The following is a 24,975-nucleotide window of genomic DNA, read 5'->3' as shown; positions in this document are numbered from 1 at the left end:
ATCAAACTAGTCCAGAATCAAAGCATCGACGATTTCAAGTTTCCTGATGTGTTCGTGCATGCACACGTTCTCGAAAATAAATCACTATCTATTCCCAATCACCCCCTTCTAATTGTTTGCAACATTTCACTCCTTTGCGTGAACGTCTCCTGATGAATTAATTGAAAAAGTGTACAAATATTTCAAGAAGAAGTTTAGGCCTATATTTTGAATAAAAAAGGAAAGAACTGCTGATTTGCGAGAACAACAAAGAAACACCAATCTTGATCTGAGACATTAAACCAACCACCTCATTGACAATGGACCTGTGACATCAAATCCCACAGTGTCACCATTATTTGTACAAGACAAAACATGTAAACTATGTAGGTAAGGCAGAGGAGTAGATATAGAAAACAGTTTCAACACAGTGACTGGTCTCTAATTAAAGGCAATATCACAGTGTTGTTATATTTTCCACCAACAAATTCTGCACACTGCCCCTCTCATGAAAAGATGATGACAAACAGTGTCCTGATTGCCTGATGCATACTAAAGGGCTGTCTTCTCTCTGGTTCATGTTAAGATCTCATTTAGTGAGGATATTTCAAATAAAATGATCTCGTCAGTGATGAATTACATGTGTCATTGGTTTCTTGTGAGTCCGAAATAGTGTGAACATGTGTTATTGTGACGCCAAAGACGTGCATTTATGACCGGGAGTGTGTATGTTTGACTCAGTTCTTAACACACACACTCACATCTGTTCACACCTCTTTGTGCACATTGTTCTCAGACAGCTTGTCACAGGCCCAGAGCCAGACACATACTATAGCTCTGATGTCATCACTGCAGGACAGAGCACACAGAATGAGGAGATTTTCATATACACCTGAGAAAGTTGAGAACTTTCACGGCTTACTTCATGGTTCAAGTCCGCATGTGCGATTGTGTAAGTTGGAGAAGAAGGACACTATGGAGGCATATGAAGGCAAATAGAAAGCCAGTCAGGACTGGTGTTTGTGGCGGTATATTTTGTCCAAGCCTGCTGTAGTTGCATAACCCTCCCTGCGCAGCATATGGAGCTGGTAGGTTTCATGGATTTTATTGGGAAGTAAAATAAGGCAGGGAATGAATAGCAGACAGAACATCTAATTTTAGCTTGGGCCTGAATTAGACAAACAGAGCAGACAGGACAGGTAGAGGCACAAACATAGACAGAGACAGCAGACACACACGCCCACTCAAAACAAACTGAATTAACTTACTTCCTGAATGAACTGCTGGTTATTCAGTTACCACAAACTAGCTATTACCATGGGGCATGTTTGTGTGTTTGTGAATGCCCTGGATTCCTGGGGAAATGCTTGTAAATGTGTGACACTTGCTCAGATTACAGGTTACCCAACCCTCTTTTACCCACTCTATTACACTACTCCTTTTCTGTGAATGACAGGAAAGGCAGATTTAGATCACTAATTGGCATTTACATTGTGTTACCAGTGCTTTTAGTGGTCAAGCATCCAGACAACTTAGCTATAAGTTAGTGGGTGTTTATTATTGCAAAGCTTTAGTTCGAAAATCAGACTGAGATCCTACTCATTTCAAACTGGAGTGAAAGCAAGGAAATTATATGTGGTGGGGTAACGACATAGCATACTTGCGTAACCTTTGGCTTTGCTACAGAGAGTTGGAGCACGGCTGAACCGTGGGACTAGTAATATAAGGGAGTGAAATGGGTACTGGCGTTTGGTGATATGACTCTGGAAGGAGAACTTCCAGTTGTTGTGATGATCCTCACCATCAGATTAGGGTGGAGTGTAATGACTGGACAGCTGGATATTTTGGGAAGTAGTTTAGACTTGAACAGCTGAGTGTAAATGAAGCACACAATTTGAGAAATTTCTCCTCCTGCAATTTTCAGCGAATACCCGTAATCATTTCTTAAAGCAATTAGAAATGTTATTGAATATTAAAGAATAGAGAGCACAACTTCTGCTTTCTGTTGTGGAAGTAAGACAAACTAATTAAAAATCACATTGACATTTTTAATAATGCAAATGACAAAAGAAATACAGCTCCTCAAAAAATCCTTAAATGTATGTTCTTTCATAAAGGGATTGTATGTTTTACATAATTATGTAATAGTGAGTTTGTTTCACATATTAGTAGCAACCTTTTTCAAACACTTTCCAAAAGACCGTTGTGGGTTAACATGAAAAGATCGTCGGACTGAAGCCAGTTAAGTATTGAGCTATCGAAATAAAAAGGGAGGGACAAATTGCAGAGATGTATTTCTTCAGGCATTCTAACCATTATCTTTTTTCCCCTACATTGTATTCATAGGTGACAGAAAATGAGAAGTGAAGTTAATGGATGAGTTGTGACAACAGGTCCCCGAATCTGACTTGAATCAAGGATGTTGTAATAAATTGGTCACCATCTTAAACCCCTAGGCCTCAGAGATTACAGCTAATTTGTTGGAAAAATGACACTAGTATATGACTGTGGGTGAATATCATGGAAAAGGAATGGCTGTGCTGAAAAAATAAGATAGGCTTTAGTTTTTATGAGAAGCAAGTGCTGTACTCATCTACTGTTTCTTAAAATATAGATAGAAACCCCTAGAAACACATGTGACTTTTTCAGAAACACCAGTGAAAGAAATACTCAATGAGAGTGTGCATTGAGCTCCAGAAACTAGTGGAACCAGCTAACCTCAATGTGACAGAACCGTGTTCACTCTCTTTATATCAAATGGGAGACTCTTTGTGGTTATTTATTTTGACCTTAGTGATACTAAGATTTCCAAGGAACCCTAAATAAGTCAGGTAAATTTCACAGAATACAATGCATAAAGAGCAAAAGATGAGAAAAGCTGTCTCATAAAAAAATGGTATCTGTGGGTGCTTGTAATCAGAAATTATAAACTTAACCTGCTTAGCAGAGAATGTAGAGATTTCTCCCCTTATGATTACCTGACCTATTTCTTCAGTGTGTGCAAATATATTTGTTTAAGGTCAGGACAATGTGACTCATCAGACCAATGATTGGTAATGGAAACAAAACTCCACCCACACCAGCCTCGCCGAGTGTGTCTCCGTCTCCATCAGTGGGGGGGGGGGGGGGGGGGCGCAGTTGGGCGGAGCAGTTTAAATAGCACTCAACAATGAGAACAAAAGAGGTTTTGAGTAGAATATTGTATAAAACAAAGCTTTATTTCAAGAAAACACCGTGCTCAACACTGTCCAATAACAACTATCAACAAACTGTAACTTTGGGCATGAGGTTCAGAGCAGAATGCTTTAAGAAACATTGGGTTAGGTTTCAGAGGTTTACAGAATAAAAGAGGTTCACCCTCACATGAAAGAAGTTCAGATCAGAATAGAGTCAGAAAGAGATGCATCACATTGTACATTGGGTGTTTGACAGAGTAGCCCCACTACGTGTAAAGAAAAATCGCCCTGCTCTCTTTCAAGTTGGCAAACTTCTCAATAACTCTCTGGTTAAAGTCAATCATGTCTGTGACCAGCCTTTTTCTATTATTCGTGAGGGAATGGGTCTGTTTTCAGAACTTCTTCGTTGTGTTTTCGATGCCAGTTCGGTCTCCTTCTGCTGCTCTGCTATACTCTTCCAAACAGGGTTAGCTTCATGCTGTTAGCTAGTTAGCTTCATGCTCTTAGCTAGATAACTGCGGCAAGATTCGTGCTTCTTACACTTCTCTGTGCTTTAGATCCCTCATCCCCATTGTAGTCCAGAGAGTTTAAGTCCCAGGACTTTGGAACAACAGACAGGGAAACTAAACAACGCATTACTCACTGAGCCTCCAGCTAACCAGCTCCGGTTAGCTACTTGCTCGCGTAGCTCCGTGGAGCTCTCTGGCTGTGAGGGAACGATAAAGGTCTCTGATTGGCCGAATAGTCCAATCACGTGAAATAAGAAACGATGTCATTGGCCAGGGCGCAAATGTTTGCGCCCCAAGATTCACGTTTCATCCACCAATGAGAAGCAGTCCTTGCCGCAACGATCGTGAAATGTTTGCTCGCTGCCGCACACACACGTTTGGCCAGCGCCCCTAAAATGGGGCGGGGCTTCTCTCAGTGATGATGAGTGGGGATATATTATTTTTGGTCACATTTAACTTAAGTGGTTGTTGACAGGGGCTTACGGTCTCCCACACACATTTAGCGCGTCACGGTATATTTATTATTTAAGTTATTTGGTATATAATGTTTTTTGACAGTATATATTATATTTATTTCTTCTTTTTTTTTCATCTCAAAATTTTAAGAGGGGCGGCGCCCTAGCGCCCTCTATGGACGCACCGCCACTGGTCTCCATGTGTGTGTGTGTGTTTGCGTGTATGTGTGTGTGTGTGTGTGTGTGTGTGTGTGTGTGTGTGTGTGTGTGTATGTGTGTGTCTGTGTTTACTCACATCTGATGCTCTTGTTGGGTGTTGTAAGCTCCGAGTGTGACAGGCTGCTGCTCCACTTGTCTCCATCATCGTCTTGCAACTTTTCTGGGGTGCCATTTAACCTCAATATGAGGGGCTCGGTATAAATGTGTGCCACATCTAAAAAACACAGACAATTACAGATTGAATGTTCAGGTTTTCCTGAGTATGTAGATGTATACCATGAGTATATTATCAGGTATCAGCTGCAAGCTGTTTTCCCACTTCTAGTAAATGAGTCTACTTCCATGTCTCAATTAATTTAAACAGTGGTTCTGCTGACTTCAACAAAGCAGAAGATGTTGTCTGTATTTGTGCGCTCTGTCCTGAACGTGCATCTGGAAGCAGTTAAATTCAACCCCTTGGAACTGTTAAGGGGTCTATGTGCATGCTTGTGAAACCTGAAATCTGTGTGGGTCTATGTGTGTGAGGCAATGACTGAGAGTGGATGTATGTGTGTTCAAAGAGGACGTACACATATACATACAGTAAATACGTGTCTGGGTGTTTTATGTGTTCACTGGTACCATGCAGAGCTCTAATGTAGCTGTTATTATGCACCCACATACATACATACATACACAGAGGCCTTCAAAGCAGGGCATGCTTGGGCCTCTTGAGAGGTGCAGACTCATTCCTGGGCAAATGGGAGCCAGCTGGGTTTGATAAACACACACACACACACACACACACACAAACCAAACCTCGTCCTGTGCGTGGACTCAACACTTCCTGGCTATGTTTATTTACTCTATCCACTCTCGCTCACTTCTCTATCTGTCCTTTCTTTCCTGTCCCCTGCCTCTCGCACTAGCCGTCTCCAGTTCACATTCCCTCTTTACTATTTCAAATAAATTCCTTCTTATATTTGGCATAACTCTATAGATTAAATCCCACTTTTACAGCTAAATATATACTGTGTAATGTCTCTGCAAAGGTAGCTCAGCTGTAGAGAATGACAAGAGGTCACATTTATTGAGGCAGTGTGTTACAACGACAAAGTCAAAACAAAAAAGTAATTTTCGCGAATGAGATGAGTATAGTCAATAGTATCCAGTGTTTGTTCAACTTTAACTACTGTACAGTATTCATCATATGAATAAAAACACTTCACTTTCATTATTTAGTTCTTACTACCACCTAGATAAGCTGATTATTAGCTGATCTTAAAATAAAAATCCAAATTAATTCACATGCTGAAATGCCATTACACAGATTTTACTTAGAGCTACGCTATGAATAAATGTACTTTAACTACTGAAAAGAGGACAACTTTATTTCTTATTTACTAAGATATCACACATACTCAACATTCTAGGGCTGAGCACTAAATGAATAGTTAGGGTTTTTCCCTATATTCAAATGACAAGACTCTCGCACTGTCAAAGGAATCTACGAAATAATTTAATCTGCAACTTTTTGATAACTAATTAATCGTTAAAGTAATTTCTGCTATTGTCTATTTTAAATTATAGTAAACTGAATGTCTTAATTCTTGAACTGTCCTGACAATTGAAGACTTCATCTTGGACTTTTTTTTCACTGTTTTTTAAATTTGTATAAACTAAACTATAATCAGCAGATTAAACAAAAATGGAAATAGACATTAGTTGTAGCTTCAGTTGTTTTTGTTCTCTGTAAAACACATACACAGAAAAAGAAGAAAAAAAAGGCATTTGACGGGCATGAGTTTTACTGGTTACAATATTATGTTTGGAAAAGGAATTAAATATGACATACTAGATGAAAATCTCCAATATTCATTGCAATATTTCCCACATGTTGAGTACTCCTACTCAGAAGTACTAAATAAATACAGTTTTGGTCACTTATTGTATCTATATTTTCTTAGAAAACAAAGTACAACAAAGCTACTGGTATGAATCACTTGGTTATGTAGAGTGGTCTTATATTGATGAAGAGGAACAGTGTTTTGAGAAGTAGAGGCATTTTTGTGTGTAATGTGATCGTTGTGCCTGTGAAGTTGGAGGAGACGTAAACAGAACCTGAAGTGATGGGAAGTGCTTCCTGTGTGTGTTGTGGTGTTCACTCTCACACACACACACACACACACACACACACACACACACACACACACACACACACACACACACACACACACACACACACACACACACACACACACACACACACACATGCTTGTCTCTTGCACGTGGGAGCCATTCCTAAGTTCCACGATGTATCCATGAGTCTCAATCAGCCAGCTTCAGATATGAAAGCCACTTGTGAGAATATTTGCACTTGAAACTGCCAAATGTCTATTTTAGAGATATGCACATGTATTATAGGTTATGTATGTCACTGGAAAGCAGTGTACATGTCTGTCTATCATTCCATCCATTCCCCCATCTGTCATTGTTTTACTTTTTTGTAATTACTTCAGATAACACTCAAACAAAATATACGCAAGAGACAATATATGTAATACGCCAAAGGCCCAGCATGCCGGCTATACATTAAGTCATGTATTTTTGATTTTCTTTTTAAATATCATGTTTATTTTCCTATAATCCGTTATCAATTAACTCATCATTTACCTATAAATGTCCATTGTTCTATGCAGCTAGTATCCATTTATCAAATTACCAAGGATAGATCATAAAAAAGTAATATTTCACTCCGTGCTGGCGGGCAACAATTTACTTTATTGATAAAAGTTGGCAGGTATTTGAAACTATAGTTGGCAGGTATTTGAAAATATCGAGTTCAGGAATATAATTCAAACAAAAAGCGCTCTAGGTGGCATTTAACGGTTATACCAATCTGCTTTCCCATGTTGTTTTGGTCAGATTCGGTGGAAGCTGTTTTTGTGGGCAATTATGTCATTATCAAAGCCAAACGAGAGCCCAGCAAAAGTAAACTACAGAAAAAGAAAAGGATGGTCTTCGTCAGTGTAAGGACTAAACAACAAATCTTCAGAACAATCCATCATCTGAGAAACACATATTTAGCAAAATTAGCAAACAGTTGTGCATACTCAAAAGTCTGTATTGCTGCCCAAAAAGGACACATTAAAGATACACAATAAATACATACAGCAAGTATCTCAATATATGTTTCACAAATGCACATGCTTACTGAGTATGTGTTCAAACATCTGGTCAGCTGAAGCACTTTGTTCTTCAGTACAGTAGTTTGTTATGTATTCTCATTTACACTCCTGCTCCCAATGGAGGACAATGGGTTAAAAGTATGGAGGTCTTGGGATTCAAAGAATTCTCTCTATAAACGTTAAAAACCACGATTGTTGGAGCTAAGCACATCCCCACCAAACCCCTTGTGCCATCCAAGCAGGACTTCAACCAATTGTATGTTGGCTTGAGCATCAAACCACCAAACCGCTCAACCTCAGAGACATTTTTTGATCTGAGAAAGATGAGCCTCTAATTCAAATCAGACCAGAGCAATCAAGAGCTGCCGAGGAGATCTGGCTGTGTATTTACATGTGTGGGTGAGTATGTGTATTTGTTTTTGGATGCTTGGCTGTGTGTGTGTGTGCTTCATGTATGTGCGTGTTTATAATTTGGGGTATCACGTGTCAGTTGGCCTGAAGGGGCGATCCGGAGGAATTTCCCGAAACAGTTAACCATTAAATACAAACATATGGATCATGAAGGGTAATGGTTAGCATGAACACGCACATGCACACAAATATCCAGGCTATGTGAGATGGCAAATGGGGTCATATATCCTGAATCACCTGAAGAACACAACCTGCTGTTCGTCTGGGTTTGATCTCTAAAAAGGGGATGCTGTGACGAATTCCCTGTCATATTAGTTGTTTTCATCCTGTCTGCCTGGTTAATTAACTCTCATATCATTTCAGATCCTGCCCGTCATTTCAGATCCTGCCTTCACCTGGTCCTTATGCCGTTTCACCTGTTGCCTCATTAGTCCCTCACTACTTAGGTCCCCTCACTTGCACTCGTCCTGTGCCAGATTGTCTTGTGTGTTAGTGCCAAACTCTCCAGCGTACCTTTGTTCCATGCCTAATCCACTATTTTGACCCTGTTTCGTCCATCTCGTTTCGACTGACATCCCGGTTCTGACTCTGCCTGAAACCCCTGCCTGAAAGTAAAAGTGTTTCGCACTGCCTCTGAGTTGTGCTTGTGTGTTCCAGTACCTGAAATTACAGATTCTGAGCTCCGTTTACCTGCTGCCTTTTAAACTACCTCAACTCTGTTTCTACAACTTCAATTGTACTTTTTCAGAGGCACACACTTCTTATTTGCAAAATAAATTGGGTCTCTTAGCACAAATGTTAAGCTGCAACTATGTTTAATGCCATCAAGAACCCAGGTCATAACCCAGGTCATGTGATGGCGCGGCTGTGTCCAGACGCCGTCGAGGTAGCTCCGCGGAGATTGTGCGCTCTTTTAGTTTTTGTGTTTTTTAAAAATATTTTCTTTGCCACAAACACATCGGCACTAACAGCATACGACCGCAGCACACTTTTGGACATAAACTTTTGCGCAAAACAAGGGGTTTTGTCCACTTTTTCCATCGATCCAGCGTGGCCGGCGGAGATCGTACGAGCGAACCACAACAACAACAGTGGAGCCGCTACTACGGGGAGACGACGAAAACATCGAGGGAAACGGAGCGGAATTCGGAACAGACTGAGAGTTCAAGCCCACCGTCCACCTCTGCCCAGCATCCTTCTTGCTAACGTCCAGTCTCTGGAAAATAAGATGGATGATGTTAGGGCAAGGATCAGATTCCAACGGGACATGAGGACTGTAACATCTTTTGTCTGGCGGAAACATGGCTGACCCGCTGGTGCCGGATCGAGTCATATGCCCAACCGAGTCCTTCTCTGTTTTCCGCAGACAGAACGGAAGAGTCTGGTAAATCTAAGGGTGGAGGTTTGCTTCATGACTAACAACAAGTGGTGCGACCCCAAGGACATTAAGACTCTTTCTCGTTCCTGCTCGCGAACCTGGAACATCTGACGATCTCATGCCGTCCATTCTACCTTCCCGGGAGTTCAGCTCGGTCATCACCACAGCCGTCTACATACCACCACAAGCGGACACCGACGTAGCACTATCGGACCTACATGATGTGTTATGTCGGCATCAGAACAAGTATCCCGACGCGGCTGTGGTGGTGGCTGGGGACTTTAATAGGGCAAACCTAAAAAGTCATGCCGAACTTTCACCAGCACATTACGTGTGCTACCAGAGGAAAGAACGTTGGACCACTGCTATACGCCATTCAAGAGAGGCTACAAGGCTGTCTCTCTCCTCCGCTCGCAAATCGGACCATGCCGCCATTTTCTTGCTTCCGAGTACCGCAAAAGATCGCGCTGGAAGCGGTAGTGACGAGGAACGTAAGCGGTGGTCTGACCAATCAGAGGCTGAGCTACAGGACGCTCTGCGTGTCGCCGACTGGGACATGATCCAATCCAGTTCCAGTGACGCCAGCGAGTTTTGGAAGTAGCAATGAGCCTCATAGCAACGCTTAGCGGACACCATCGCCCCACGGTCAAAGTTAGGGTGATTCGTAACCAAATGCCGTGGGTTGATAGATCCATCCATGAAGCTGTGAACGCCTGCATTGCTGCCTACAACTCGGGTCTTGTATCCGCCTACATGGACGAGTACAAGGCAGCGGTCTATGGACTGAGGAGGGCGGTGAAGAAGGCCAAGAGGAGGTACCGAGACAGAGTGGAATCACAGATGGAGCAGCGCGACACCAGGCGCCTATGGCAGGGGCTACGGACTATCACAGACTACCAGAGCAGACCCCGCAATGGTGAGTGCCGACGCATCCCTAGCGGACGACCTGAACTCATTTTATGCACGGTTTGAGGCTAGCAACAACAGCGCTAGCTCGCCGCTAACAACAACACCGTTAGCGTAGCCGAGGTGAGTTCTACCGCTGGGGATGAACACACACTCTCTGTGACCGAGCACAGTGTGAGGAGGGCTCTGTTGAGGTGAACACCAGGAAAGCTGCAGGTCCAGATGGCATATCTGGGCGAGTACTGAAGACCTGTGCTAACCAGCTAGCTCCAGTGTTCACCACAATATTCAACCTCTCCCTGGCTGAGTCCGTGGTCCCCGCCTGCTTCAAGAGATCCACTATCGTCCCTGTGCCCAAGAATGCTTCTCCAGCATGAATGAATGACTACCGACCGTGGCCCTCACCGGTGGTCATGAAATGCTTTGAGAGGCTGATAAAGGACTACATCTGCGCCTTCCTCCCTTCCTCCATGGACCCGCTGCAGTTTGCTTATCGCCCAAACAGATCCACGGATGATGCTGTCTCCCAGGTACTGCACACCACACTCTCTCATCTGGACAGCCAGAGGGGGCTATGTGAGACTGCTGTTCATTGATTATAGTTCAGCTTTCAACACCATAGTCCCTCCAGACTGGCCGGCAAGCTGATTGAGCTGGGACTGAACACCCCCTGTGTGCTTGGATCCTGGACTTCCTGACCGCCAGGCCACAGGTGGTCAGGGTGGGCAGACACACTCCAAACCCTCACCCTGAACACAGGATCCCCAGGGTTGCGTCCTCAGCCCCTACTGTACTCCCTGTACACACATGACTGTGTGGCCAGGTTCAGCTCCAACACCATCATCAAGTTTGCGGATGACACAGTGGTGGTGGGCCTGATCTCCGACAACGACGAGAAGGCCTACCTGGAGGAAGTTGCTGATCTGTCACTCTGGTGCCGGGACAACAGCCTCATCATGAATGTCACCAAAACTAAGGAGCTGATTGTGGACTTTAGGAGGGTACAACAACAGAGGACGTACTCACCACTGGGGATTAACGGGACTACTGTGGAGAGGGTGAGCGGGTATAAATACCTGGGAGTCCACATCACCGAGGATCTGACATGGTCAACGAACACAGACACTCTGGTGAGAAAGGCAAGGCAGCGCCTCTACCACCTCAGGCAGCTGAGGAAATCAGAGGCTGAGCTACAGGACGCTCTGCGTGTCGTCGACTGGGACATGATCCAATCCAGTTCCAGTGACGTCAGCGAGTTTGCGGAAGTAGCAATGAGCCTCATAGCAACGCTAGCGGACACCATCGTCCCCACGGTCAAAGTTAGGGTCTTTCCTAACCAAAAGCCGTGGGTTGATAGATCCATCCGTGAAGCTGTGAACGCCCGTACTGCTGCCTATAACTCCGGTCTTGTATCCGGCAACATGGACGAGTACATGGCAGCGGTCTATGGACTGAGGAGGGCGGTGAAGAAGGCCAAGAGGAGGTACCGAGACAGAGTGGAATCACAGATGGAGCAGCGACACCAGGCGCCTATGGCAGGGGCTACGGACTATCACAGCCTACCAGAGCAGACCCGGCGCAATGGTGAGTGCCGACGCATCCCTAGCGGACGACCTGAACTCATTTTATGCACGGTTTGAGGCTAGCAACAACAGCGCTAGCTCGCCGGCTAACAACAACACCGTTAGCGTAGCGGTGAGTTCTACCGCTGGGGATGAACACACACTCTCTGTGACCGAGCACAGTGTGAGGAGGGCTCTGTTGAGGGTGAACACCAGGAAAGCTGCAGGTCCAGATGGCATATCTGGGGGAGTACTGAAGACCTGTGCTAACCAGCTAGCTCCAGTGTTCACCACAATATTCAACCTCTCCCTGGCTGAGTCCGTGGTCCCCGCCTGCTTCAAGAGATCCACTATTGTCCCTGTGCCCAAGAATGCTTCTCCAGCATGTATGAATGACTACCGCACGGTGGCCCTCACCTCGGTGGTCATGAAATGCTGAGAGGCTGATAAAGGACTACATCTGCGCCTTCCTCCTTCCTCCATGGACCCGCTGCAGTTTGCTTATCGCCCAAACAGATCCACGGAAGATGCTGTCTGCGAGGTACTGCACACCACTCTCTCATCTGGACAGCCAGAGGGGGGCTATGTGAGACTGCTGTTCATTGATTATAGTTCAGCTTTCAACACCATAGTCCCTCAGACTGGCGGCAAGCTGATTGAGCTGGGACTGAACACCCCTGTGTGCTTGGATCGGGGGCTTACTGACCGCCAGGCCACAGGTGGTGAAGGTGGGCAGACACACCTAAAGACCCCTCAACCTGAAGACAGGATCCCCAGGGTTGCGTCCTCAGCCCCTACTGTACTCCCTGTACACACATGACTGTGTGGCCAGGTTCAGCTCAACACCATCATCAAGTTTGCGGATGACACAGTGGTGGTGGGCCTGATCTCCGACAACGGCAGAAGGCCTACCTGGAGGAAGTTGCTGATCTGTCACTCTGGTGCCGGGACAACAGCCTCATCATGAATGTCACCAAAACTAAGGAGCTGATTGTGGACTTTAGGAGGGTACAACAACAGAGGACGTACTCACCACTGGGGATTAACGGAGCTACTGTGGAGAGGGTGGCGTATAAATACCTGGGAGTCCACATCACCGAGGATCTGACATGGTCAACGAACACAGACACTCTGGTGAGAAAGGCAAGGCAGCGCCTCTACCACCTCAGGCAGCTGAGGAAATTTAAAGTTTCCCAGAGGATCCTTCAGTCCTTCTACTCTGGAGCTGTGAGGCGTCCTGACAGGAAGCATCACAGCCTGGTTTGGCAACTGCTCCGCTCAGGACAGGAAGGCTCTGCAGAGTAGTGCGTCGGCTGAACGCACTATTGGAACTACACTCCCCACCCTGCAGGACTTGTACACCAGGAGGTGCAGAACCAGAGCGGCAGGATCATGAAGGATCCTCACCACCCCAACAGACTGTTTCAGCTGCTGCAGGTCAGGCGCCTCCGTAGTCACGCTGCAAGAACAGAGAGACTGAGACGGAGTTTCTTTCCTCAGGCCATCAGGACTGTGAACTCCGACCTCACCAGGACCCCCACATAGACCCACACAACTGCCCCTTAGGCACACACACACACACACACACTTACTGTAAATATTGTGTTGTTTTTATATTAAAAGTAGTGTTGTTTTGTTTGCTGCATTCCTGCTGAGCATTGCCACTTTCATTTCACTGCACACCCTGTGTGTGTATGTGACAAATAAAACATCTTGAATCTTGAATCTTGAAGATCTGAAAGCATTTGATCAAACTAATTGACACTATTATTTAATCTAAAGAAACTTAACTGACAACTAATTTGAAATTGAATATTTATGAGTCACTTACTGTTTCTTGAAACTGATATGTGACCATTAGCTGCTTTACTTGTTTTATATATCATTGTAAATATGAATATTTTTCGGTTTTAGACTGTTTGGACCAAACAAGCAATTTGAAGGCTCAGGGAAATTGTAATGGGCATTTTACCTAAAGGATAAGATTCAAGATTTTCAAGATTCAAGATTCAAGATTCAAGATGTTTTATTTGTCACATACACACACAGGGTGTGCAGTGAAATGAAAGTGGCAATGCTCAGCAGGAATGTGCAAGGGCAACAAGTACACACTATTTACAAATAAAAAACAACACAATATTTACAGTAAGTGTGTGTGTGTGTGTGTGTGCCTAAGAGGGCAGTTGTGTGAGGTCGGAGTTCCTGATGGCCTGAGGAAAGAAACTCAGTCTCTCTGTTCTTGCAGCGTGATACGGAGGCGCCTGCCTGACCGCAGCAGCTGAAACAGTCTGTTGTTGGTGGTGAGGATCCTTCATGATCCTGCCGGCTCTGGTTCTGCACCTCCTGTACAAGTCCTGCAGGGTGGGGGTTCCATAGTGCTCAGCCGCACGCACTACTCTCTGCAGAGCCTTCCTGTCCTGAGCGGAGCAGTTGCCAAACCAGGCTGTGATGCTTCCTGTCAGACGCCTCTACAGCTCCAGAGTAGAAGGACTGAAGGATCCTCTGGGAACTTTAAATTTCCTCAGCTGCCTGAGGTGGTAGAGGCGCTGCCTTTCTCACCAGAGTGTCTGTGTTTGTGACCATGTCAGATCCTCGGTGATGTGGACTCCCAGGTATTCCGCCACCCTCTCCACAGTAGTCCCGTAATCCCCAGTGGTGAGTACGCCCTGTTGTTGTACCTCCTAAAGTCCACAATCAGCTCCTTAGTTTGGTGACATTCATGATGAGGCTGTTGTCCTGGCACCAGAGTGACAGATCAGCAACTTCCTCCAGGTAGGCCTTCTCGTCGTGTCGGAGATCAGGCCCACCACCACTGTGTCATCCGCAAACTTGATGATGGTGTTGAGCTGAACCTGGCCACACAGTCATGTACAGGCAGTAGGGGCTGAGGACGCAACCCTGGGGGATCCTGTGTTCAGGGTGAGGGATTTGAGGTGTGTGACCACCTGTGGCCTGGGTCAGGAAGTCCAGGATCCAAGCACACAGGGGTGTTCAGTCCCAGCTCAATCAGCTTGCCGCCAGTCTGAGGGACTATGGTGTTGAAAGCTGAACTATAATCAATGAACAGCAGTCTGACATAGCCCCCCCTCTGGCTGTCCAGATGAGAGAGTGTGGTGTGCAGTACCTGGGAGACAGCATCATCCGTGGATCTGTTTGGGCGATAAGCAAACTGCAGCGGGTCCATGGAGGAAGGAGGAAGGCGCAGATGTAGTCCTTTATCAGCCTCTCAAAGCATTTCATGACCACCGAGGTGAGGGCCACCGGTCGGTAGTCATTCATACATGCTGGAGAAGCATTCTTGGGCACAGGGACAGATACGGTTTAATTATGAAAAATAAAGTTTAAAAATAATATAATATAACAAATGCTTTATTTAATATGTATGTAGCATGTGTACTATACAGTAGTCCCTATATACTGTAATATAACAATACTATGAATTATAAATAATGGAGTGGAATACAATACTACAATAAAGCAGTCTATTCCATTATCCAAACCGCTTATCTATTTAGGGTCGCAGGGGCTGGAGCCGATCCCAGCTGACATTGGACAGGTCGTCAGTTTGTCACAGGGCATATCTATATATATATATTGGAGAGAGACAACCATTCACTTTCACACCTCCGGGCAATTTTTTTGTCTTTAATTAACCTGAGTTTACGCTGCATATTTTGGAATCTGGGAGGAAGCCGGAGAACGCAGAGGGAACTAACGCTGCACAGAAGGACCACCTGGGATTGAGGATCGAACCCCTCTTGCACCACCATGTAGCCCCCAAACTAAAGCATAACATGTTAAATAATAAAAGCACAATCGCAATCTGTTAGTAATATAGTATTGTTAATAGGCATGGAACAATATGAAAATGTCATAATACAATGTCCTGGCCATAACAAATTGTATTTCCAATAATATACTAAATAAACTTTAAAAAATCTTAAAGTGGCATGAAAACATACATTTCATTGCATCACAGAGAAGACAGACATCTTTTTTTTTAGGAAAAAACAAACATCGAGCCAATCTTAAATTAGATGAATCATAAATCATTTGCATTAATTTATGGAAGGATATTCCAGATTATGCCAAGAATATAAATGTGTTTCTGTTGCTGATCTTATTTTATATATATAATTGTTATATGTAGATTAGTGCTGTGAAAAATAACGCGTTAACTCAGTTAATTAAATTACAGGATTAATTAGTTTTGTTTTTTTTACGCATTTAACACATGCGCAGAATGAGCTTCCAATCCGTCTGTTGTTGGTCGTCTCTAACCAGCAGCATGTCATTCTGTCTCTACGTGTCGCGTTAACACGACTCCGATCTCCGTCTTGCGCGCCGCAGAGCTCGGATGCCGGCGTGTGCGCGCACATCGGGACGAAAAAAAGTCAATTTTAATCGTTTCACAGCCCTAATTTAGATTAAGTAATATAATGCAATGCAAGGTCAAATTAAATAGTGTTAGATATGTAAATACTATTTTTGTTTTGTTTAATAAACTATATAATCAATATATTTATGATAAAAACAATTAGCAGATACATCAATAATACAAATGATGATTACAGTTGCGGCCCCACTTAAAGTGCACTATTCAGGCACACACATACAAACCCTGCTGACTTATCTCTAAAAGTATAAACATGGTAGTTGAGACAATGGGAAAGCAGATTCAATGAGATAAGGTGTACAGCGACCAAGCAGAATAATATTCAGCAGAGCATAGTTAGTGGAGCCGACGCAGTAGCCGCTCTCTGGCCAGAAGTAATGGCTGCAACTGATTGAAACCACACACAACCGCTGGGGTTCTGACAAGCATGAAGGAAGAAAAAAAAGAAAAGAACACATAACTACAGAAAAGATTCCTCAACATCTCTCAACCGATTTTACATACTCCCGTCCGTACATCCACACGCACAAAGAAAAAGTAAAGAAGAGACACACAAGCACACGCACACACGCGCGCACACACACAAACACACACACACACGTGCACAATGGAATATGTCCAAATTCAGATATTACAGCTGCTGAGAGGATAAAAAAGTGTAAACTCATTAAAGACAAAAAATGTCTGCCGTTGAACTATTAAGTGGGAATTTAATTGTGTTACTTTGTCTTGGAGATTCCTCTGGTTCATGGAAAAATATGCTGTACTGCAACATTTAACACAAGAAGCCCGAATGAAACACACCATCATCAGATCTACAAACACACTGTACTGAAACAATGGACAAATAGTTTAACAGTGATAAAAGTAGAGAATAAACAGAAATCCGACGGATGTTACACTTAGGAAGAGCGTCAATGTCAAAGTACAGGAGCAAATATACTGTATATATTCTGCTCGAATGCACACAATGTCAAGCCGATATTATAGGCAGATGTTGAGTTATTGCAAATGTGAATATTGATATATTGCTGTCTGATTTGTATTACAGCAGTCTAATTCATCAATATCAGCTTAATCAACAGTATCCTTCAGGCTACCTAACACCTCTTACACAACTACTTGACACTGGAAGAGACAACAACCACACAATCGAAGAGGTAACCATCCATACTGTACAGTAACAGGCCCCTGGCTCAAATATCTCAACAAGACAGGCAGTTTGCTGGATGGTTAGTCCTATCACATTATGCTGACACTAACTGTCAATAGTTAATGACATGGGTTATGAGGATTTGGAAAGACTCCTCAAGTCAGGAATTGGAGAGAGAGAGAGAGAGAAGGCCACTAAAGCGGCAGCAAGATTTAATCAAATGTGTGCGAGTTGGTGAAGGAAAAAAAGGAAAACATTTTTTTTGTTCAAGTATGCTGTTAAAAAAGAATGCCTCAAACTGCTCCCAGTTTATTTCTATATTTGTGAACCAAACCAAATTAGACACACGCCTCAACAAACCTTAGGAACTTAAGAGGGACATGGCGGCAAATATGCACACTGGAGCTCAGAGATAGGTAAAGTAAATGTTGTAGACAGTAAATTGTATAATGTTTTATTCTAGACAGTATCAAAGAACGCCGAGAAACAACTGGATGAAGAGACAGCAGCAAACATCTAAACCTGTGAAAATAGGTCAAAGTAAAAAATATATATTGTTTTCGACAAGGTAGCCTACTAATCATAATTGCAAGCTTATTCTTTCATGACAAAAATAATTACACTATTGTATTGTAGTTACACACTTCTTGTACGTCACATCTGACAAAGTAGTACATTAAGAGTTTAGATAACAGACTGATGGCCCATCAGTCCATTATCTAAACTCTTAGACAGCTATTTGACAGCTCTGTGCTTTAGCTTAAGCTAACATTAGCTTGGCATACTAAAAGAACAAGGCAGTTCACTGGTGTACATCCTGCAGGGCCCGATTCACAGATCTTGAGATAAGAAAGTAAAAATAGTATGATGTGCTTAGAGGTTTGACTTAGAGGTTCTATCAGCTGTCAGTCCTTTATACTTGATTACTAATGACCAGAATACAAGCTACCTCACTGAAATCCATGGGATAGTCAACACCAAATAATACAGACTGGCACTTTTTGTACAGACCAGGTTTCCAGAAATCACATTTACCCCACAATTTTTAATTTTCTGTTTTATAACTGTTGACAATCAACAAGCCCCCATAGTTTCAGAAACTAATAATAATGCAAGACGAGAGCTAGAATCATATAGCTCTAGTGATGTGAAAGTTGCTCTCTTTCAAATTGTAATTGCAACATGAAAAGAAAAAAACCTGCTCGCTCAGCCCTAATACAGAGAGTGACAACAGGAAAGATAAGCACGAACATTGACGTTGTATGATAATCTATAGGTCCTCCATTCTGACACCAAGTCAGTGATCGGGCCCTATTATAATAGTAATAAATATAAATTGGCATTGTATATAATATGTTTTTTTTTGTTGGAGTGAACAAGTCTTCAAGTCTTGCGTGCTCTGCTGAGCCTCGAGTCTGTTCTGCCTCTACCTGGTTGTCACGATCTTCTATACCATACCTGCCATAAATATCATGATACAGTACCATAAAAACAGTATACCATAAATACGAGACTGGTATATTTATCTATAATAGTAATAAATAAAATATCTGTATGGTTAATTTTTTACCAACTTTTTCAACACTTAACAAATGGCAGTAATATTAGTATTAGCCCACAGCAAGATATTAAAGAAACTACATGGTTCCATCATAGCATTGATTATACACTATGAGGCCGTTAGTCTGTCTCTGACCAGATGATACAGAGTTCATCAGGATGAGCAGCTGTAGAGTTACAGAACTTTATAGACTGTCTGCATTGGAGACAAAGAACTTAAACATTTCACTTCTGGCATCTTTTTTTATTTTTATTTTTAAAGCCGAAGACTCAAAAATTCCGCCACTTAACGCCACTCACTGAGCGCAGCGCAGCGCGTGCAGACAGCTTGACACGGAGCAGCGCGTGCGCTCTGATCCCGCGCTCTTTTAATGAAGTATCGATACTAAAAATATGCTAAATCACATCGCTCTTAACGTACGGGTACTTTGTTAGTATCGCTACACCGTGCAGCATGACAGCAGCAGATGTAGCGGGCTAACATTCAAGCTAACCTAAACCACCAAACGCTGAAGACATCTTGACGCTGATTGGCCAAGATGCAGGGTTGCCAGGTCTGTGTGACAAAACCAGCCCAATGGCCAATAAAACCAGCCCAAAAACCAGCCCAATATCAGAACTCAAAATATGCCCGTGCCAAACCATATGCACTGCTTTTAAATTGTGTATGTGGGCGTGTCTCATGTCCATGTGTGTACGTGCTGATCTGGAGTCAGTTTGGTAGGATTTGGGTATAAATAAATTATTTCATTTAAAATATGGATTTTTATTTAAAGATTTTCATGTAATTTGCATGCAAAATAGGTCTACCCGAACCAGCGGACAAAAAATTCAACCCGCGGCAACACTTCAAAAGTAGCCCAATTCCGCGGGAAAACCGCGGACCTGGCAACACGTCCCATCAAAGATGTTTTATTGCGAAGAGCACCACTCCACATTTTCTCCGTGTCCCACTCCAATCTCATAAACGCCGGCCAGCCAATTGACCCCCCCCCCCCCACACCCCAAAACAAAAACTCTTCGGATCTACACGATTCACTTAAGTCACCTATTTTGGTTTCAAAAAGGCGAATTTCGCCGAAAGGTGAGGGATTTTCATGCCTGATTGAACATACTGAACAGGATTATTATTTGTTGCTTCCAAATGCATTTGATTCTACAGATGTTCATAGTATTAGCCAATAGTTTGTGACGGGCAAGCATCTACTGAACAACACAACGCGTTGTGGCTAAAGCATCAATTAAGAGAGTTCCGCATTGCAACAAAGATCTACCAAGGCACAACAAGCATTTTTCCCATAGCAGCCATTATAAAAAACAGGATCATGAAACTTAAGACTGGACACCTTTAGCTGCATACAAGGACCGTATTTGGTGTTTTTATTGGAAAAAGTGTTTGAACAATCAGGATTAAGACTGGGCATCTTCTTATAAAGCTAGCTAACTACCGAGCAAAATGCATTGGAAAATAGCAAAAGAAATATGACAACAGGTCTGGATGACACTTACACAGATGTCAGAATTGTTGTTAGTCAACTTACAGGAATAACAACTTTTAAATGTACTTATTTAATTTGAAAATTTTCAAATTCATAGGTTAAGCAACTGTCATCGTCGATTCCATGTCAATTAAAAACTTATGTCGGTGGGATTGATATGTCCCTTGCTATTGATTGTTTGGCTAAACAGGTTAAAAAAATAACACTGCACATTTGTCATATACTGTACAATGTGAATGTAAACCAGGAAGAAAAGTTGTTTGTTGTGTGCGGTGGCTAAGCAGCTTCGATTGGAATAAAAGAGTGTCGTCTTGGAGCCTGTTATCCTTTTCTAATAAGGCATCCATCAGCGAAAATGGGCACAAATATTCAAGTCTTAGTTAGATCTATATATGAGCCTGTTGTGTTGTTCCAAAGCCCTGCACTCTGCAGTCAGAGGGATGGGTGGGGGGGAGCAGAGTGCTGAAAGCAGGGCCTTGTTGCCCTCAGTGGTAGCCTGACCAATCTTCTCTTCCCCACCCTGGCTCACCTACCTACTGTCGGCATACACACAAACACTCACACACACAACTTATACCAGTCAGCCAGACAAGCTGTCTAACTTTAGTGGGAGAAGCCACAGTCGTACTTTGTGTTGGCTGGCCAGTGAGCAAGCACAGGTAAAGTCAGCACAGCCATAAAAACATGTTTAGGCAAACATCTACAGTTTATAAGTCTAAAAGTCTTGGCAGAGGTATTATCATTAAATCTGATGCTGTACTCATCATGGTTAACCTTAATAGTAGCGGAGAACAGAGATGTGCATGTGTGGATTCTATGTTTTGTACATTCAACATAGTAATTCAAGTAGATTAGGTTTAGACTTAAAAAACAAACAAACCAAAAACACGTTTTTGTGGCAGGTTCGCATGGAAACAAGCCACTTAAATATTTATACACTTCCTTAGCCATTTACCACACCTTACCCAATTTCTCCATAGGGTCTATCCTTTTCTCCCTGAATGTTGAGGGGACTTGACTCATGGCTGATCCTGGATGAGTCATTCATACATAATAATGCCTTGAGTTGGTCCATGTTCCCTCGTTCCCACCTCATTGTCAGTCAACCCTGACCATGACCAATCACACAAAGGGGAAGGGTCATTCCCCAATTCCCAGGAGTCTCATTGTGGCCTTTTAAGCGTTCCATAGCGCTGAATTGGTCCTGAACCCTCAGATCATCCCAGGCAACATGTCCCCCACACAGACTGATCACCTCAGTACACAACTGTTTTTATCTGTCAGTGAGAAGGTCTCTGACTTTATGAGTCACCACGACATCCACCAAAAACACACATTGATTTTGGGGGGGACAGTGGGAGTCACTGGAGCTCAACGATTAATAATAATCTGTGTGTAAAGTTTTAAACATAACAATGACTCAAGACTATTCCACTCTGGAAAACTAACATTAACATATACAGACTTTCACAAAGGTGAACTGTTCTTTTCTTTGTGGGGCAAAGAAGGTCTCTTATAGCTTGTAAAGAAAGGAAAATATGTTGCATCCAGCTATATACTAACTCAGATATTGGCCAACTTTCTACAATAATGAGGTTTACGTACATAAAAGAGCATTTTATGGAACTTTGGGGGGGGGGGTAGTTATAAACATGAGCCTATTGAAGGCTTGTTCAGACTCATCGCATAACTAGCAACACACCAGAGTTGACAAACAAAACAAAAAGAGCAGTTTATGTAGGTCAGTCTGTTTTTGCAACCTCTTCCTTACCTGGACTAAGACAGGGCTTTAGCTTTGGGCAGCTATTTGCACGCTCTTCTGTTGAGGTTGCTTGTGAATTGGGTTGTGGAGCTGGTAGACTGGGGTCCCCCTCATCAGGTGGCTCTGGGGAGATGGCAGTGGCACTCCTCTCCTCATCCATGGGCGTAGGCCTGGCTCTTATGGGGCCAAGAAGTGAGCCTAAAGCAGAGAGAGGACATCGTCAAAAATAGTGTTACAATTATGTTATCAGGGGTCATGTGAAAAACTTCTCAGTATCTTTTTTAATTGAGCAACGAAGCCAACGTGCCATGCTTAAGAGAGAGAGAGGTGCAATCAGGCACAACTTGAACCAGCATGAATCGCTTAGAGCTATAGAATAATGAAAGGAAACTGCTTTCATGAAACATTGGTATAACAACGAATGTGCCTAATCAAAACCTAGTTTTGATGAATAGTGTTTAAACTCTTTAAATGTTGTGCAAATAATAACGATAATGGGTAGTATTTATAGCAAGGCAATATATTTACTAATAACATCAGATAAAAAGACGACAGTGAAAAAAGAGGGAAAAAAGCTAAAATGTGAATGGACTATAAAGAAACACACACGAAAAGAATAAAAACGATTAAAACACAACAAAACTGAAGCAGGAAAAAGTTGTCTTAATATTGTTAATATTGAAAGAGTCTGATATAGGAATTCCCTTTAAGAATTTGTTTTTGTAATTTCGAAAATATGTCATGATACAGTATATTCAAGGGTACTAAACAATCCTCAAGTAGTTAGATGACGACGATGATGATGATGATGATGATGATTACAAGTAAAAGCACGAATCTAAAATACTTATTATTTTCTGCATAGTTTATTTGCCCAATACATAGTTTTTACAAAAAGGCTTACTTTACTTTAATGAGGTCACGTGGGTTTCATCTGATACTTTAGATAGGATACAAGCAGGCAGAACAAGCATCGGGCACGTTCTCTTCTCATCATTAACACGGGACTAATTGAGTGTGTCACGTGCCAACATGTGTTTGGCTTGCGCCAACCCAACCAGAGAAGCTCAGCTGGACACAGTGTTGCCAGGTCCGCGGTTTTCCCGCGGAATTGGGCTACTTTTGAAGTGTTGCCGCGTGTTGAATTTTTTGTCCGCTGGTTCGGGCAGACCTATTTTGCATGCAAATTACATGAATATCTTTAAATAAAAATCCATATTTTAAATGAAATAATTTATTCATACCCAAATCCTACCAAACTGACTCCAGATCAGCACGTACACGCCGACACATCCGCGCACACAGGTGAGCACACTCTCGACAACGCTCGCCGTGGGTCACTTTCCTATCTCAGGGGGGCATCATGAAGGAGTTATGCTTAGGGCACCAACATGGTTAGCAGCGGTACTGGACATGGACTTTAAAAGCAGTGTATATGGTTTGGCACGGGCATATTTTGAGTTCTGATATTGGGCTGGTTTTTGGGCTGGTTTTATTGGCCATTGAGCTGGTTTTGGGCTGGTTTTGATTGGCCATTGGGCTGGTTTTGTCACACAGACCTGGCAACCCTGGCTGGACAGCTGTTTGCGCGCTCCCATAGTTTTTGCTCCGCACTCGCTGCCCCCAAAACATTTGACAACTGTAAGCTTAGTTTTGGGGAAAGTGCTTGATGAAAGAAGTTTTAAAGAGTTCATGAAACATGTATTCACCCTTAATTAACTACGGTGGGCTAGTCTTTATACGTTTGACAAGGTAAAAAGGAGTTTTGGGGTGAAAGAAAAAGACATTAGAGCGCCCACATAGACTAAACAGTGCCGAACTTCTAGCTGAAATGTAGATTACGTGTAGGCTACACGTTGTTAAATAACAATATGTAGGCTACCTTTCAAGAGAAGTTTATGCTGCAATTGAAGGTATAACTAGTATATGAGTTACTGTGAGTATTCTGTTTACCTTTGTTTCATGTCTGTGCCTAAACGAGTCTTTGCATGCTCAGACCGAGCTCAGTTGAAGTGTGGCGATCATTTCTCTGCCTAGATTGTGCAGAATAAGGCGCTCTGATCTACAAAAAACGCACAGGAAGAAAAAAAACGTCTCACCTTCTCTCTGGCTGGAAACGGGGCAGATACACTTTCAGCTAATTCATTCTTTGAACGCTCCAGGTGGACTTCTCGCCTTCGGAGACCCTCTCCGTTCTCTTTTCCTCTGCTATTTCCAGCTTACACGACCGTCAAATCTCTTTTCGGCTCATGTAAATGTCCACAACTCCCAATGCAATGCATGTTTCTCCAGCAAAGATAGTTCTCTCTCCGCCTCCAAAGTTTCTCTCTCCGGCTCGCCCCTTCCTCCAGCAGACCAGATGTTGTGAAAGTGTGTGTGTCTGCAGGCAGCTCGCTGACTACTCTTTATCTGCAGCGCAGGATTTCCTCACTTTCTATTATGTTTCTGCAAACAAAGCCCAAATATATGGAGGACTCAAAATGACTTAAGTATAAATAAATAAATAAATGAATGCATGAATAAATATAGGAATAAATAAATAAATGTTTAAATAAATGTATAAATAAATGCTTAAATAAATGTATAAAAAAATAAAAAAATGTATAAATAAATAAATGCTTAAATAAATGTATAAATAAATAAATAAATACAGGAATGAATAAATATAAGTTATAAATCAACAGGACATCATTAAATAAATATATTTCTACATTTCTGTATTTCTTCATTTATCTATTTATGTGTCCACACATATTTCTTCATTTATTCATGTGTGACATTTACGTGTCCGTATATTCAAATGAGCTGGGGCGGTCCGAACCTCTGTCTAAAGCATGATTGGT

At 42.7% G+C, this 24,975-nt stretch overlaps 1 protein-coding gene across 2 annotated transcripts in view; it reads right to left on the bottom strand.

Moving 5' to 3' along the window:
- Positions 1 to 24,423, bottom strand: part of mdfi (MyoD family inhibitor) — a 32,853-nt gene extending 8,430 nt beyond the window's left edge. Inside the window, exons 1-3 of one of the 2 annotated variants that reach the window (XM_056438612.1) lie at positions 24,232 to 24,423; positions 22,142 to 22,330; positions 4,415 to 4,552 (exon numbers count right to left, since the gene is read on the bottom strand). In XM_056438612.1, the coding sequence (XP_056294587.1) occupies positions 4,415 to 4,552; positions 22,142 to 22,292 (289 nt within the window). In that variant the 5' untranslated portion in view covers positions 22,293 to 22,330; positions 24,232 to 24,423. The remainder of the gene's footprint in view (positions 1 to 4,414; positions 4,553 to 22,141; positions 22,331 to 24,231) is intronic. The other variant, XM_056438613.1, reaches the window with a different exon arrangement.
- Positions 24,424 to 24,975: the final 552 nt, after the last annotated feature.

Source organism: Pseudoliparis swirei, chromosome 18 (assembly GCF_029220125.1).
Source record: "Pseudoliparis swirei isolate HS2019 ecotype Mariana Trench chromosome 18, NWPU_hadal_v1, whole genome shotgun sequence".
Classification (NCBI taxonomy): domain Eukaryota; kingdom Metazoa; phylum Chordata; class Actinopteri; order Perciformes; family Liparidae; genus Pseudoliparis; species Pseudoliparis swirei.
Note: the sequence above shows the minus strand (reverse complement) of the source record. Positions and strands in the feature narration are given on the sequence as shown.